We start from the raw sequence: 16,324 nt of genomic DNA on the forward strand, positions 1-16,324 counted from the left end.
CTTAGAAGTCCCGTCAAACGTTGTCATTATACTCATCTACGGTCTATCCGATGCCTCATCTATTTATTGTCATTGGGATTTTAAAAATTGAATATAATTATCATTTGGGTTTATTTTTTTACTTTCTAGAAGTCCCGCCAAACAGTCAGCGGCTTTGTCACTGTATTTCCCTACGGCTCACCCATTGCCTCCTCTCTGTATTGTCATTGAGATTTTTAAATCGGGCATTATTATTATTATTATTATTATTATTATTATTATTATTATTATTATTATTATTATTATTATTATTATTATTATTTACTTTGTAGAAGTCCCGATACTTTAAAAATTGGACCTTATAGTTATTATAGTTTGTTGTCCCGTCAAACGCTATCACTATACTCGTCTATTGTACGACCGCTGCCTCCTCTTTTTATTGTTATTGGGTTCATTTTTTACTTTCTAGAAGTCCTGCCAAATCATTAGTGGCTGTCATTGTACTCCTCTACGACTCGCCCGATGTCTCACTCTTTAATGTCATTGAGATTTCAAAATCAAACATGGTTATCATTAGTGTTTATTTAATTAATCTCGTGTTGTACCATATATGAACTATTCTTTCAATATACTTCATTTTAATTTTGAATTTTAATTATTTCTAAATTATTCCTATTAGAAATCTTTATTATTATTGCGATTTTAAAAATCGAACCTGATCATTATTTGGTTTTGTTTTTTAAATAGTTTGTAGAAGTTTCTCTAGCCGTCATTGTCCATCTCCTTTGCCACTCTAGTCTTGTCGTCTTAATAATACAATACAATTCATTTTATCTTTTATTCTATATGGTAGTTTTCTATCAATATTTTTTATTTCTGATTTTAGTTATTTTTAATTGTATTTGTACTTGAACTTTTATTTTTTTCTATTTTGAATTTTCTTTTATTTTTATTTCGAATTTAATTTATCTCATGTTATTCTCTAGATTGACAGTTAATTATTTAAATATTTTCTTCTTTTAATTTTAATTTTAGTTATTTTTAAATTTTATTCCCACTTAAACTCTATTTTCTCTCGCTGATTAATGTGATAACTTTTATTTCAGATTCCAGTTATTTATAAATTTATTCCTATTTGAAATTTTTTTTTATTTTTCTAATTTAGTTATTTATGTTTTTTATTATAAATTTCAGTTATTTATATATTATATTCATACTTGAATGCAATTAATGTGGATTTTTTAAAAATAACTAAATACTATTTAAAAATGAGCTTGCCTTTTGGCAGTCCTTGTCCGATGGGGAATTCAAATAGATGGATTCTTGTTTTGTTTTCGAGTATTTTTATATTTTTCTAGTATTTTTACATCTTGTGCATAGGATTTGTCCGGTACTTATTTCTGGGCAATCAATCTCAACCATTATAACATCTCATGTCCAGATTCATAGCTAGAGTTTGCCCCCCTTTTTAGGGGGGATAGAGGGAGTATGTCCACCATGAATTGGTGCAGATTTTTTTCTTTACTTATTATTAATTTGGTAATTTCTAGATATCCTTATATAATATTTGGATATATTATTAATTGTATGAGCCATTGCTGTAACGGGCAGACTACCAAGCAAGAGGATTGATTTTCCATTTTTACTGAGCTTCTCTGATTTTTTTTTTTTTGAAAAAAGAACTTGTTAGCTGTCCTTGTCAGCCTTGCCCGATTGGAATTTGATAGTCCGAATAGAACTTGGACTTTTTAATTTTTGCTGCGTAGTTTCTTTTAAAAAGTTTGAGGACTCTTACTTTTTTATATTTGTACAATCAATCTCAATGGTTAAATTATAGATCTATCATAATTCAATGGTGTAGATTTTCTCTTTTTCTTCGATTAATGTGGTAATTTCTAGCCACTACAGCGAACATGTAGTCTCCTTTCAAGGCTGTTTTAAATAGATATATGTAACATAATAATTTATATTTTCTATTTTTGAAAAGGTTCTATGAATGATATTTAAATCGCATAGAAGAAATGATATCTCATAGCCTAGGACATGGGACATATCCGGGATAAACTTATACCTAATTTGTTTTTTAAAAAAACATTTAAATTTGCTATGTATAATACATGTGCATATGATTTGTGGATTAAGAACAGCTATATTTGATTCCAGAATTGGAAAGTAGCAAAAAAAACCCTCCAGATCAACGTCTATATTTGATCATAAAATATTTTACTTTGTAGTTTGTAATAATTTTTCCTTGATAAAGAACTTTTTTTTAATGTATTGATGCTTCTTTTCTAGTTTGTACCCCACCTTTCAAATTCCACGTCCGCCAATAATATTATTACAGCTTAAAATCCATTTCTCCATTCCTCCCTTAAAAAAACGCTAGATATAAGAAATAGCTCTTATATCAAAATTTATTAAGAGATGGCTGAGACCATATTTGTGGTGCTAAACGAAAAGGGGAATATATATATTGAACTACCATTGAATTGAAAATTTGACATATGAGATTTGTCTACGTCATCACGAGTAAAAATTTTATTGATAGATTTACTCACGGGAGTAAATTTTTTACTCATAATGACATGGACAAATCTCATACATTCATTTTTTATCGAACGATAATTTTCGAGTTTCCACGATATGTGGTTTGCCCGATATATATATATATATATATATATATATATATATATATATATATATACCCACGTGAGGACGTAAGGTCACTATCTTTCCACCTCTATATAAGCACGTAGCATTAGTATAGGTCGGTATTAAGCAAGCGGCAATACACAAACACACGGGTAGCTAAGCAAGCTAGCCTCCTGAATACTGTCATGGCAATAGAGTCAGCTCCGGCGCGAAATGAGCGGCGCGGTCAGCACGTCGTGCTGCTGGCGAGCCCCGGCGCCGGCCACCTTCTGCCGGTGGCCGAGCTCGCCCGGCGCATCGTCGAGTACGACGGCTTCACGGCCACGATCGTCACCCACACCAACTTCTCCTCGGCGGAGCACTCCTCCACCTTCTCCTCCCTCCCGCCGTCCATCTCCATCGCCGCGCTCCCCGAGGTGTCCGTCGACGACCTCCCCGCCGACGCGCGCGTCGAGACCCGCATCCTCACCGTCGTCCGCCGCGCGCTCCCGCACCTCCGCGACCTCCTCCGCTCCCTCCTCGACTCCCCCGCGGGCGTCGCCGTCTTCCTCTCCGACCTCCTCAGCCCGCGGGCGCTCGCCGTGGCCGCCGAGCTCGGCATCCCGCGATACGTCTTCTGCACCTCCAACCTCATGTGCCTCACCTCCTTCCTCCACAACCCGGTGCTCGACCGGACGACCACCTGCGAGTTCCGCGACCTCCCGGGCCCCGTCCTCCTCCCGGGGTGCGTGCCGCTGCACGGCTCCGACCTCGTCGACCCCGTGCAGGACCGGGCCAACCCCGTGTACCGGCTCGTGATCGAGATGGGGCTCGACTACCTCCGCGCCGACGGCTTCCTCGTCAACACCTTCGACGCCATGGAGCACGACACCGCTGTGGCGTTCAAGGAGCTCTCCGACAAAGGCGTGTACCCTCCGGCCTACGCGGTTGGCCCGTTCGTCCGGTCGCCCTCCGGCAAGGCGGCGAACGACGCCTGCATACGGTGGCTCGACGACCAGCCGGACGGGTCTGTGCTGTACGTGTGTCTGGGCAGCGGCGGCACGCTGTCCACCGAGCAGACGGCCGAGGTGGCGGCGGGGCTGGAGGCGAGCGGGCAGAGGTTCCTATGGGTGGTGCGCTACCCCAGCGACAAGGACAAGACGGCCAGCTACTTCAGCGTTAGCGGCGACGGCGACGGCGAGGACAGCCCGACGAACTACCTGCCGGAGGGGTTCCTCGAGAGGACCAAAGGCACCGGGCTCGCCGTGCCGATGTGGGCGCCGCAGGTGGAGATCCTGAACCACCGCGCCGTCGGCGGGTTCGTGTCGCACTGCGGGTGGAACTCGACGCTGGAGACCGTGGCGGCGGGCGTGCCGATGGTGGCGTGGCCGCTCTACGCCGAGCAGAGGATGAACGCCGTGATGCTGTCGTCGTCGCGCGCGGGGCTGGCGCTGCGGCCGAGCAACGCCCGGGAGGACGGGGTGGTGACGCGGGACGAGGTGGCGGCGGTGGCGAGGGAGCTCATCACGGGGGAGAAGGGCGCCGCGGCGCGGAGGAAGGCGCGGGAGCTGCGGGAGGCGGCGGCCAAGGCCACGCGGGCGCCGGGCGGCCCGTCGCGCCAGGCGTTCGAGGCCGTCGTCGGTGGCGCGTGGAAGAAGGCCGCCGCCGCTGCACGTGGCGGTCGTGCCGGCGAGCCCGACGACAACGGAACAGCAGTGACGGCCCAATGATTTGTGTCGGTGTCGGCAGATCGATCTGGTTCGTTCCCTCGCGCGCGCGCGGCGTTGTGGGCTCGTGCGGTTCCCTTCTTCCCCCCGGTTGCAAACACGTTTGTCTGCTTGGTTGGTGGTGGTCTGATGTGTGTCAGTGTCACGCCTAGCTAGGCCTAGCTTGTCCAACCGGAGCTTTGGTGTTTGTACGTACCATACGTGTTGTGCTCGGTAATTGTACATTAAGGGTGTTTAGTTCACGTTAAAATTGAAAGTTTGGTTGAAATTGAAATGATTGATGTGACGAAAAAGTTAGAAGTTTATGTGTATAAGAAAATTTGATGTGATGAAAAAGTTGAAAGTTTGAAGATAAAGTTGATAACTATACAAGGGCATACTCTCTCTATCAAAAAGATATAATAATATAGAATTTGATTTGATATAATATAGTAGTATAATGAATCATAAATTATTGGTTGTTTTATTTAAAAACGAAAAGAGTACGTGATGTGCTATAGTGATCGAGATGTGTACATGTGATAATGTAAGGGATTTTTTTAAGTAGTACCACTACTATAATACCATTTTTCCGGGCAGTTAGATTTATTATCCCGTGCGGTCACTCGGCCCGCCGCAGCTCCTCGTCTAAGAAAATCGGTACTTTCGCGTGCGGGCCGGCTGACCGCACGGGATAATCGATTATCCCTTGTGGTCGACTTAACACGACCGCACGGGAAAATCGATTATCCCGTGCGGTCGTATTAAGTCGACCGCGTGCGGTCAGTTTCACCACCCGCAAGAAAAAAAAACGAACAAAAAAAAATAAAATCGAAACAATCCCGTCGTCGTCGCTGTGGTAATCGACACCAACCCTGGCAGTGCCATGTGTGGAACAGCAACAGGCTTAACACAAGAACGATGATGGATGGGTCAGTGGATGCAGCAGCAAATCGGCATAATTAATGGTCCCTTCATTTTCGCAAATTACAACGGAAAATTCTAAAAAAACTGAAATTATAGATAGAAATCACGTGGTTCACTGATCATTAAACAGTGGGCGATGGCACTGGCCTTGTTCATGCCATCGAAGCTCTCACTGACACTCTCCATGGTCGTCGTCGCCGTCGTCGCGCCGCCGCTCCCGTCGTCGTCGTCGTCGCCGTCGCCAACAGCCGCGTCGCCGCAGCCGCCGCTCCGCCTCCGCCAGCATTCGCCGTCGCCGCCGCTCCCGTCGTCGCGCAGCCGCTGCTCATCGTCGCCTCCGGCCTATGCTGAGCGCAGCAAGCCGGCCGGCGATGTCACCTCCGGCGGGGGCACCCTCCTGCCTCGCCACGCGCAGCCCGGCGAGCCTGTCCGCGAGGCCGTCACCGTGGAGATGGCGCCGGAGACGGTGGTGCAGGCGGCCTTGTCGAGGAAGAAAAGCGCGAACTCGTCGCCGCACTCCGGCTCCGCCCAGGAGAGCGTCTCGCCGTCCATCCTCTCGAAGGCGTCGCCGGGAAGGGAAGGGGAGGGGAGGAAAGAGGAAAGAGGCAGATGTTTACAGAGAGAGAGAGAGGAAAGAGGCGTGTAGCAGTGAGAATAAAAAGGAAAAAGAAAGAGAGAGGGTGTGAAAAATTTGAAGTGGGTGAGAAGGAAAAAAAGGGGAAAGAGAATGTAAAAAATTTGAAGTGGGTGGGAGGAAAAGGAGGGAGGTATTTTTATGTGCGGTCCACTAATAAAAGTCCGCACGTGAAAAACGATTTTCCCGTGCGGTTCTTTTAAGTCGACCGCACGGGATAATGAGGATTATCCCGTGCGGTTGGATTAAGACGCCCGTACGGGAAAATGCATTTTTCCGTGTGGGCGACAGTCTGGCACCGGTCCCTCTATTTTCTCATACAGTTCCACTTACGGGCCGTATAGAAACAAAAGAAGATGGCGTCCAGAAAAATTTATCTTGGAGTAGTGTACGGTCACATCAATCAACTCTAGTTCATTTTTTTCTATCTTATTCCAACTACCTAATCCACATACAGCCAAGAAACACTTATTAGAGGCATTTTAGTCATTTATCTCCTTACTCCTATATCCTTAATTTCTCTTACTCCCCCGTTCCAAAATATAACAACGGATTATATGGGATACATATCTCTGTTTAAATTCGTTGTATTAAGATGTATTCCATCCAATCTTAGTTTACTATATTTTAAGATGGGGTGTGTCGGTGACATGGGACCGGGGGTATCTTGACTAGAGGTTTGGGGCAGCCGCGGTCACCCACGTGGCCTGACCCCCTCGGGGGGGGGGGGGTCGGGCCCGAGGGTGATGTGGCCGCCCCTCCCTCTGTCTCCCCGAGGGGTTGGGCCGCTCCCGTTTCGGCCCCGAGGGCTGGGGCGCCCCGACCCCCTGCGGGTTTGGCGCCACGTGTGTGGGTTAGGTGAGCACAGCGGCGCTCACCTAACCGCGTTTATTGCGGGTTGGACGAGCGCCCCACGCCGCATTTAATGCAGCGCAGCACACTCGTTCGGTCCGTGACAGGTCACAGTGTGTGACCGGTCACAGACCGGTCAGATCGCGGGTTAGGTGGCAACAGGCGGCCTTTCGCACGCCTCGCCCCGTCCCGTCGGAATGATGAGAGCCTCTAGGCACTCGTCCCTAGCCGGAGCCGGCATGTTAACTCCTGGAGTTAGCACGTCAGTCCCGGCTAGATTCATACCAGGCTTCATCGCAACCATTACAAGGAAGTCATTTTATGAAAAAGGGCTGACGTGTGGCATGCTAAACTGACGCGTGGTAGACAAGAATGACCGGTTTGTGACTGGTCTGACGCCGGTCACGTCATCGGCAGACAACCGTGCTCCCACGTTGCGCCTGCTTCCGGCGGAGTGGAGGTAGGTATGGCCCATCCCATCGGAGGGTCATTCGGACAGCAGCCATGGCAAATCTCCGCCCATTAATGAGGGAGTAACAGGGAGATCCCCGGTGTCAGGCGAGTGATGACGCTGGGCCTCACTCAAAGACAAGCTGTGATTTAGCTTCTAGGCGAGGGCGCAAGCCAGTTTTTTTTTTGGAAGATAGGGTGAGTCCCCACCCAAAAGAAGAGTAGGTAGAAGTGGTGCATGTGGTATCCCCTTAGATATAAAAGGAGGATCTTGCCCACTTAAGAAAGGGGGGCGAAAAGAGAGAGAAGAGAAGGGAAGACGGGAGCTCGGAGAGAAGAGAAAGAGGAAGAGGGTCTCTAGAGTTTGAACTCTCTTGCTCTCCAGCTCTTTGTAACTCCTTCATACACAGATCCACCAGAACACAGGAGTAGGGTATTACGCTTCTCAGCGGCCCGAACCTGTCTACATCGCCCGTGTCTTGCGCATTTGCTCTCTCGCGAAACATTCCACAGATCGAGGGCTTAGAACCTCACCTAGCGCCCCTGGCCGAACCGGCAAAGGGGGGCCCGCGCGGTCTCCCGGTGAGGAGCCCCACGCTCCGTCATCTAGCGCGCCAGGTAGGGGGCGCGTGTGTTTTTCTAAGCCCTCGTCCTCTTTCGTGTGCGCCAAGCTTCTCCCGCTCAGCCCAATGGCTGAACGGGCAGTGGCGCACAACCTCTCTCCGAGCGCTAGCGGTGACGACGGGGAGCAGAACCCGCGTCGTCGAGCTCGTACTCCACCGCCCCCCTCTTGCCAAAGTCTTAGGCGGGAGGAGGCGCTCGAGGGGGTCGAAAGATCAGCGACTTCGCCGCCCACGAGCGATGAAGAAGGACGGCGAGACGGGGAGCGTCGCCTCCTCGTCTACGGCGATGGCAGCACGCCCCAGGGCGCGCTCCAAGCTGCGGGCGCGCTCTTGCGTCACCCGCCCGTCGTCCCCGATCCAGAGACTCCAGCCCGACGTTGGCTGGATGACGTGGCCGACTTGGTCATGACGGCACAGCAGCGCCTAGGCGCCGGCGGGCGGTCCTCCGCTACCGAGGCCTCTGGCGCTGCCGCCGCCGGCTCCATGTCGTCGAGGCGGAAGGCGCGGCGAGCGGCGGCCGTTGCCCGCCGTTCATCCGCCATTCCCTCATCAACGCCTCCGACCCAAGAAGATGTGCGTGGGGGGCCAGATGCCCGCCTCGATATCGAGTGCCGGCGCGACGCTCGTCGCGCCGCCCATGCAACGGAGGGCGCTTCCTCGTCCGGAGCGCCACTTCGGTCCGGGCACGGGGGCCGGCCCCCCGTGTCCCCGGTTGGCGGTGCCGGCTGTCGAGCCTTTGTGGCGAGCCTTCGGAACGTCCGTTGGCCCCCAAGGTTCCGGCCCACCAACTACTTGGAAGAACGAAGGCGGCGCGCGGCCCTCCGAGCCGCGCGCTACCAGCAGAGCCTGCGGCGCTACCATCAGCGCCACGTCCGGGCCCGATCACTCTGCGTCGACGACCTCGTCCTACGCCGCGTCCAAACGCGTGCTGGACTGAGCAAGCTCTCACCAATATGGGAGGGTCCGTATCGAGTGATCGGCGTCCCCCGGCCGGGCTCCGTTCGGCTGGCCACGGCCGACGGCACAGAGCTGCCTAACCCGTGGAACATCGAACACCTTCGTCGCTTCTACCCCTAGTGGGGGTCGGGTGTCATGTCTCGGGCTCGGGCCAACCCCGCACCCCCCCCCCCCCCGGGCGTGTAGAGTTGGCCGGGGGCTACCACATGCATATCCTTATCTTTTTTCTCTTCCTTATTTCAATAAAAGCATTTTCGATTTCCTGAGGATTGTGTCTGTGCCATCGTTTCCTTTTGAAGAATCTTGGTTTGAATTAACACGCTCGTGCTCGACCCTGCCCTCGGTGGCCCGGGCCGGCTAAAATCGCCAAACGGGGCCCAGAACCGAGCCGTGCCCCGGGGCGTGGTGAACTCCGGGGGGGAATCGGCAAAGGCCCACAATTGGGTCATCCATAACCCTCGGTCACCGCGCTCCCGGCCTGGCCAGTCTCGACACGTGGATCTCCCCAGGCACTAGCCCTGACCCGCGCCGTTTGAGGCTGGGGCCTGGGCACGAGCCCTTGTTCAAGCCAAGACACAGAAGGACCGCGGCACAGACCATCCTCGTCTCATACACACAATAAACAGAGCTGACGCAAAAATTTCATCTTTACTTGATTACAGATTAAATCAGTCTATACAAGAAGGGGGCCCGAAGGCCTCGGAAGAAGAAGGAAAAGCTATTAAGATTGGCGGGGGCCTGGGGGCTCACTCCGACGCGCCCGGGTTGTCGGCCTCGTCGTCGCTGTCGTCCGCACCGTCGTCACCGCCCTCCTCGTCGGAGTCGAGCGCGAACGCGAGCCGAGGGGCCGTACCCTCGAAGCTGTGGACGATTTGGTCGGCGGCGTCCCGGACCTGCGCGCGCGCGCCATCCTGGGTTCCAGGAGGGAACTCGTCCAGCGCTGCCCACGGGGAGAAGTCAGGGTCCCTGGCCTGGTAGCTTGCCAGTACGAGCTCCACCGCCCCCCGGGTGAGGTCCCTCGAGGATGACTTGATCGTCTCCTCGAGCTCCTCGGGGAGCCGCTGGAGGGCCCCGGCCATCTCTGAGAGGCGCTGGGCGAGGCCAGCGCGCCCTGCAACTCGGCGATGGCGTGTTCGGCGGCTGCGAGGCGGGCGGCTAGGTCGCCGTGGCCCGCGGCCGCCCCGCCGCTGTGCGCCCTCGCGTCCAGCTCCTTCGCCCGCGCCTCGAGCTCAGCGGCCCGCTGATCCAGTGCGGCCCTCTCGGCGCGGGCGCCTTCCAGATTGCGGCGCGCCTGCTCCTCCCACGCTGCCTCACGGAGGAACAGGCTGTCCGCCAGCCGCTGCGCCGTGGCCTCGGCCTCCTCGAGAGCTCGCCCCCGCTCGATGAGCGCGTCCTCGCGGAAGCGGAGTGCGGACTCCTCTTCGGCGCAGGCGGCCTCGTGCTCACGATCCGGGAAGGCGGCAACACGCTACCCTCGAGCGGTGCGGAGCCCCGTGCCATGACGCCGGCGGAGGAGGAGCTTGAGAGCGAGCGAGTATGGCAAGGGTAGGGCGCAGGAAACGAGAAGTTAGAGCGCAAGCGGCGAAGGCAAGGGGAATAATGGCGAGAGGAAGGAAACGAGTCTCTTCCTCGGCGTCTTTATACCCTTGCCAACGCTATGCCCGGCTCCTCGCTTCCCGCGCCCACTATCTCGCCCCCTCGTTTCTCGCGCCCACTCCTCCACTAATCCCGCTCGCCCGTTTGCGGCGCACGAGGTGGATGTGCGGCCGTGGCAGTCGAGATGGGACAGATCGTGCGCGCGTTAACTACGCTCGCCGACCGATGCACCATCATCACATCTCCAGGCGAAACGAACCGGCTCGTCCCGATTCGCGCGCTACTCAAGTAATGTAGCGGTCTTGAAGAAAGCCGCTCATTATTGTCGGTCGGTTTTCCCTTGCCGATGCGTGCACCACTGGATTCCTGCCCGCCTGTAGAGACCGGCCCCGCCTGTCACCAGGCCTAAGGAGTGGCGTCATGCCCGAGCACTTTCCTCGAGGAGGGCGATCGCCCTGGCATAACGCCAGGGGCTACTGTCGGTGACATGGGACCGGGGGTATCTTGACTAGAGGTTTGGGGCAGCCGCGGTCACCCACGTGGCCTGACCCCCTCGGGGGGAGTCGGGCCCGAGGGTGATGTGGCCGCCCCTCCCTCTGTCTCCCCGAGGGGTTGGGCCGCTCCCGTTTCGGCCCCGAGGGCTGGGGCGCCCTGACCCCCTGCGGGTTTGGCGCCACGTGTGTGGGTTAGGTGAGCACAGCGGCGCTCACCTAACCGCGTTTATTGCGGGTTGGACGAGCGCCCCACGCCGCATTTAATGCAGCGCAGCACACTCGTTCGGTCCGTGACAGGTCACAGTGTGTGACCGGTCACAGACCGGTCAGATCGCGGGTTAGGTGGCAACAGGCGGCCTTTCGCACGCCTCGCCCCGTCCCGTCGGAATGATGAGAGCCTCTAGGCACTCGTCCCTAGCCGGAGCCGGCGTGTTAACTCCTGGAGTTAGCACGTCAGTCCCAGCTAGATTCATACCAGGCTTCATCGCAACCATTACAAGGAAGTCATTTTATGAAGAAGGGCTGACGTGTGGCATGCTAAACTGACGCGTGGTAGACAAGAATGACCGGTTTGTGACTGGTCTGACGCCGGTCACGTCATCGGCAGACAACCGTGCTCCCACGTTGCGCCTGCTTCCGGCGGAGTGGAGGTAGGTATGGCCCATCCCATCGGAGGGTCATTCGGACAGCAGCCATGGCAAATCTCCGCCCATTAATGAGGGAGTAACAGGGAGATCTCCGGTGTCAGGCGAGTGATGACGCTGGGCCTCACTCAAAGACAAGCTATGATTTAGCTTCTAGGCGAGGACGCAAGCCAGTTTTTTTTTTGAAGATAGGGTGAGTCCCCACTCAAAAGAAGAGTAGGTAGAAGTGGTGCATGTGGTATCCCCTTGAGATATAAAAGGAGGACCTTGCCCACTTAAGAAAAGGGGGCGAAAAGAGAGAGAAGAGAAGGGAAGACGGGAGCTCAGAGAGAAGAGAAAGAGGAAGAGGGTCTCTAGAGTTTGAACTCTCTTGCTCTCCAGCTCTTTGTAACTCCTTCATACACAGATCCACCAGAACACAGGAGTAGGGTATTACGCTTCTCAGCGGCCCGAACCTGTCTACATCGCCCGTGTCTTGCGCATTTGCTCTCTCGCGAAACATTCCACAGATCGAGGGCTTAGAACCTCACCTAGCGCCCCTGGCCGAACCGGCAAAGGGGGGCCCGCGCGGTCTCCCGGTGAGGAGCCCCACGCTCCGTCAGGGTGTATATTTTAAGATAGGTATAATATCATGGGAAAAAAGGGCGGAAACTACGGACTCATTTGTTTTGGAGGGAAAATGGAAGGAAAATGTAGAAACAAGATTCATGTACTATTCATCCATTAGTTTTGTAGGATTTGAGCATGAAATTTTCCTTGGGCTATGATTCTTAAGAAATTTCATAGGAAAATTTGCATCCACTTAGAGCTCTTTTTTCTATTCCTACGAATAGGATCGAGGTAAATTACTCATTGTTTGATGTATTTGACCTCAAGTTACATGGTTAAAGCATTCCAACCTTGATCATATTAACTTAATACTAAGCATTCATATATTTTCCCTACCAACCATCCAAAAGATCAATCCTATACTTTTTTCTATCATTTGTTTTGCACATGTGTTCCTATGTTTTCCTATTCTTATGATTTGGAAATCTTGTAAATCAACTGAGCCTTACATATGTAATGCAGTAATGGAAACCTAAAAAAAAATCGTTGGATCGAAAAATAGACGTTTAAAGTTCGTCCACATCATCACGAGTAAAAATTTTACTTCATGAGTAAATATTTTATTGATTTACTCACAGTGATTTAGATGTATCTCATATGTCTATTTTTCGATCCAACCGTAATTTCTAGGTTTTTAATATATATGTGATTTGATATTTTAGCTAGTAGTATTGGTTAGGAAACTAGGCAGCTCGCGCGTGTTGCACAAGCTTCGTCATGCACTACTGATTGGTGGGTGGCAATGATTTTTCCCATTTAAGGGATTGTGTGGACCTAGTAATAAATTATCTGATAAATATGTTATATGTATAGTGGCACTTGGAAGTTGGAATTGATTCAAATCGTCACGATGCTCAACTCGATAAGTTTGCAATTTAATAACCGATGTCGACTCCCTAGTCCTCCTAATATCTTGGCAATTATGGAAGGAACAAAACTTCAGAGTTTTCGACTTTGCTCTCTCTTCGGTCTCAGTGGTTCTAGAGTCCATTCTCATTGAGGGTCACCTATAGTCGTTAGCTGCCGTTGCTTCTTTCAGGGTTTTCTTGTGAGGGTAGTGTGGCTCTGCTCCCTTCCTGCAAATTGGAGTTGCGTTTAGTCTTCGTTCCTTAGTTTTTCTTGTTTTTGTCTTTTCTCCCTTCCCATGGCATAAGCTGGTCTGGCTGATTGTGCTGTGTAAACAAACACTCTTTCCCTCTAATATATTGACGCGCAATCTTTTTGCGTGTTCGTAATCGTAAAAATATGTACGCCAAGTCACTACTTAATTAGTTGACTTGTTACAAGCAAATGTATATGTTTTTTTTCATCTACTTACGAAAATGGTTGTGTGCTCTTATAAGAGGCCTAAAATTCCATTACATAATTCACTCTAGAAGAAATTAATTACCTCCCTTAATTACTTTCATATGTAACGGCTCACTACCGGTTATTTCTTACGTCGGTTCAGGAATGTTGAACCGTTAGTGGTACCTAGGGCTGGACAAATAGCTCGGGCTCGTGAACTCGGCTCAAGCTCGGCTCGGGCTCGCCTGGCTCGGCTCGGCTCGAATCCTGAACGAGCCGAGCCCGAGCCTGGGTTTTAGCTCGTTTGTGAACCGAGCCGAGCCCGAGCCAGCTCGCGAGCAGCTCACGAGCTTAGTAGGCTCGGTTTGAATAGAAAGACTTCTGGCCGAAAACCAAAAAAGCCCATCAATTTGTTATATGTTGGCTGCATACAATATACCTAATTATCTTTGTAGGGACTTGAGAGTTATTATCTGAATAACTAAGTCATTGCAAAGCAACACAACTGCTGCTGGCAATACAACTGCTGCTATTGCAAAGCTCACGAGCCAGCTCGAGCCGGCTCGAGCCAGACCACGAGCCGAGCCGAGCCTAATGTACAGCTCGGTTGGAGAACCGAGCCGAGCCAAGCCGAGCCTGGCATTTCGCGAGCTTCCACGAGCCGAGCCGAGCTGGCTCGGCTCGTTTCCACCCCTAGTGGTACCCCCAAAAAAAATAATCATCCACACCATATACTAATCGCCATCATTGTGCTGAGGATGCCTTGCCTGTAATCGTGGTTGTCGTCATTGTCAATGTAGCCACTATTACACCATCGCCATCGCTGCGCACGAAGATGAGAGAAGGATATCTTTCATAAAGTCTATTAATATCCGAAGTCACTGCTTTGTCCCTGGACCCATAAACAATGGGTCTTAATTCAGGAGAAAGAACCAGCAATAAGTACAAAATCCATTCTGGTTCTACATTTGTTTGAATAAAATATTTCACCAATTTCATGCGTCTAATAAAAAAAACTTTTCTTATTCTTTTTTCTATCTTCTCATTCATCTTCACTATACCCCTCGTCTTCTAATTCCTTCCATTCAAGTGGCTGGCATGAGGGTCCCACAGCTTGTCGACCCACATGTTAGTGACCCCACGCGAAGGGCAGTATTTCAGAGGAGCTCATCTGAAAAGAGAGCAAAAGAGGTGGCCGCGTTATATCTAGGCATCAGCCCCCATCACAAGTTGGCCCTCCTTCTTGTTATGACTATTGATATGGTGCCACTGCCAGCATGTCGTCATCATACCTGTCACCAAGACCCATAGACATGGCAACGTTGGATGGGGCAGAGCTTGGGAAGATGGGTGATTGGGCCAGTTGGATCTAGCCACCTAGAAGTCGGAGATGTTTTGATCCGATGACCCTTTATCTTAGGGAGGTTGGTTTGAGCTCCCACAACAATTGGATCTGGCGACATTGACGTTCGGGAGAGATGTGGAGGTGGCGGTGGCACTTGGCACTAGGATGGAGGAGAAGACGATGACCGAAGCAGTGCTTGAGAGAAGAAAGAGGAGAGCAACGGCCATGGTTGGAAGCGAAGGGAAATGTGAAGTAGCTAGGCGAAAGGTGAAAACGACGACTACGCTCAGGAGGGAAGGGGAGTGATCGAGTGGATGGCAGCAGCAGTGCTCGGCTCTTAAGAGAGAGCTGGGAGTCAACGGTGATAGCTACGCTCGACACTCGGGACTTAGGAGGGAGCTAGGAGCAGTGGTGGTGTTTCTAGATCGAGACTCGAGGAAGAGAGAATTATAGTATTACTAGCTATATATGGATCTAGGTGGCTGTTTCTCGAGATCTATAGCGGTTGGTGGTTTGTAACCGTTTAAGATGACAACAATGCATCTATTCATAAAAGATGATTCGTTAGAGGGGAACATATCCTATGCACACAAGCTTCTCATACACACTCCATATACACCAACTAGCAAATGTCACGAAAAATCCTACAAAAAATTGGACATTTACTCCTATTAATATTACACATATCTATAAAGTTTCATATTCAAATTCATTATATTTTAGTCGTAATAAAAAAGTGCAAAATCTGACAGTTTTAAAGGTAAAAATTTGTCAGAATTTTGTCCTTTTTTTTGTTACGACTAAAATATAATGAATTTGAAGAAAAAATTTCACATGTACATGCAATACTATTCAAAGTAAGTGTATATTTTTTGTAGAATTTTTCGTGACATTTGCTAGTTGGTATGCACAGAGTGTGCACGGGAAGCTTGTGTGCATAGGATATGTTTCCTTGTTATACATGTCTAGTCAAGTCATATGTTATTATAAAGAATTATAGATGTTAAGCACCATATTTATAAGGGTTAATTGGATATGCCACTACAAATATGCCAAATTAGAAAAATAACACTACTATTCACAATATCGGCCGGGTGCCACTAAAATTTTGGGAAATTAGATCATCTCACTCCATCGCGTTTTCCATCCACTCCCCGTCCACGGCGCCAACTTCGCCAATGCCTTCCCTTCCCCGTGTGTGGACGCCGCCGCCACTCCACTCGACGGAGATGATCAGGGGCAGGGAAGGGTGCTGCTACCCGGGGGGAGCTCATCTCTGCTGTGGACATTTACCACAGGAGCGCGGTCATCGTCTCCCGTGTCGTCAAGACCTACATGCCGTCCTCATGGTTCCTCACCTCGCTGTTCACCGTCGTCGACGCCGTGGAATGCAAGAACCCGGTGCCGGCCTCGGTAGAGTCAACGGCGGAGCTGGAGCTGAGCTGGAGGCGAAGGGAGGCACTAGGGGCGGCTACCACACGAAACAGAAAGGGGGAGACGACGCACAGGGCTTCGTCTCGACGGCCTGCGACGGCAACTTCCCTCCGGGACGATGCATGGATCCAACGATATCGGAATAGTAGTGGTATT

At 50.8% G+C, this 16,324-nt stretch overlaps 1 protein-coding gene across 1 annotated transcript; it reads left to right on the forward strand.

The window, feature by feature from the left end:
• The first annotated feature begins 2,732 nt into the window (after positions 1–2,732).
• On the forward strand, positions 2,733–4,630 carry LOC4326625 (hydroquinone glucosyltransferase). Its single transcript, XM_015777256.3, has one exon. It carries the CDS (start codon positions 2,817–2,819, stop codon positions 4,338–4,340), a length of 1,524 nt encoding a protein of 507 aa, XP_015632742.1. The 5' UTR covers positions 2,733–2,816; the 3' UTR covers positions 4,341–4,630.
• Positions 4,631–16,324: the final 11,694 nt, after the last annotated feature.

The sequence above is a fragment of the Oryza sativa genome, chromosome 1 (genome assembly GCF_034140825.1).
Source record: "Oryza sativa Japonica Group chromosome 1, ASM3414082v1".
NCBI classification, from domain to species: domain Eukaryota; kingdom Viridiplantae; phylum Streptophyta; class Magnoliopsida; order Poales; family Poaceae; genus Oryza; species Oryza sativa.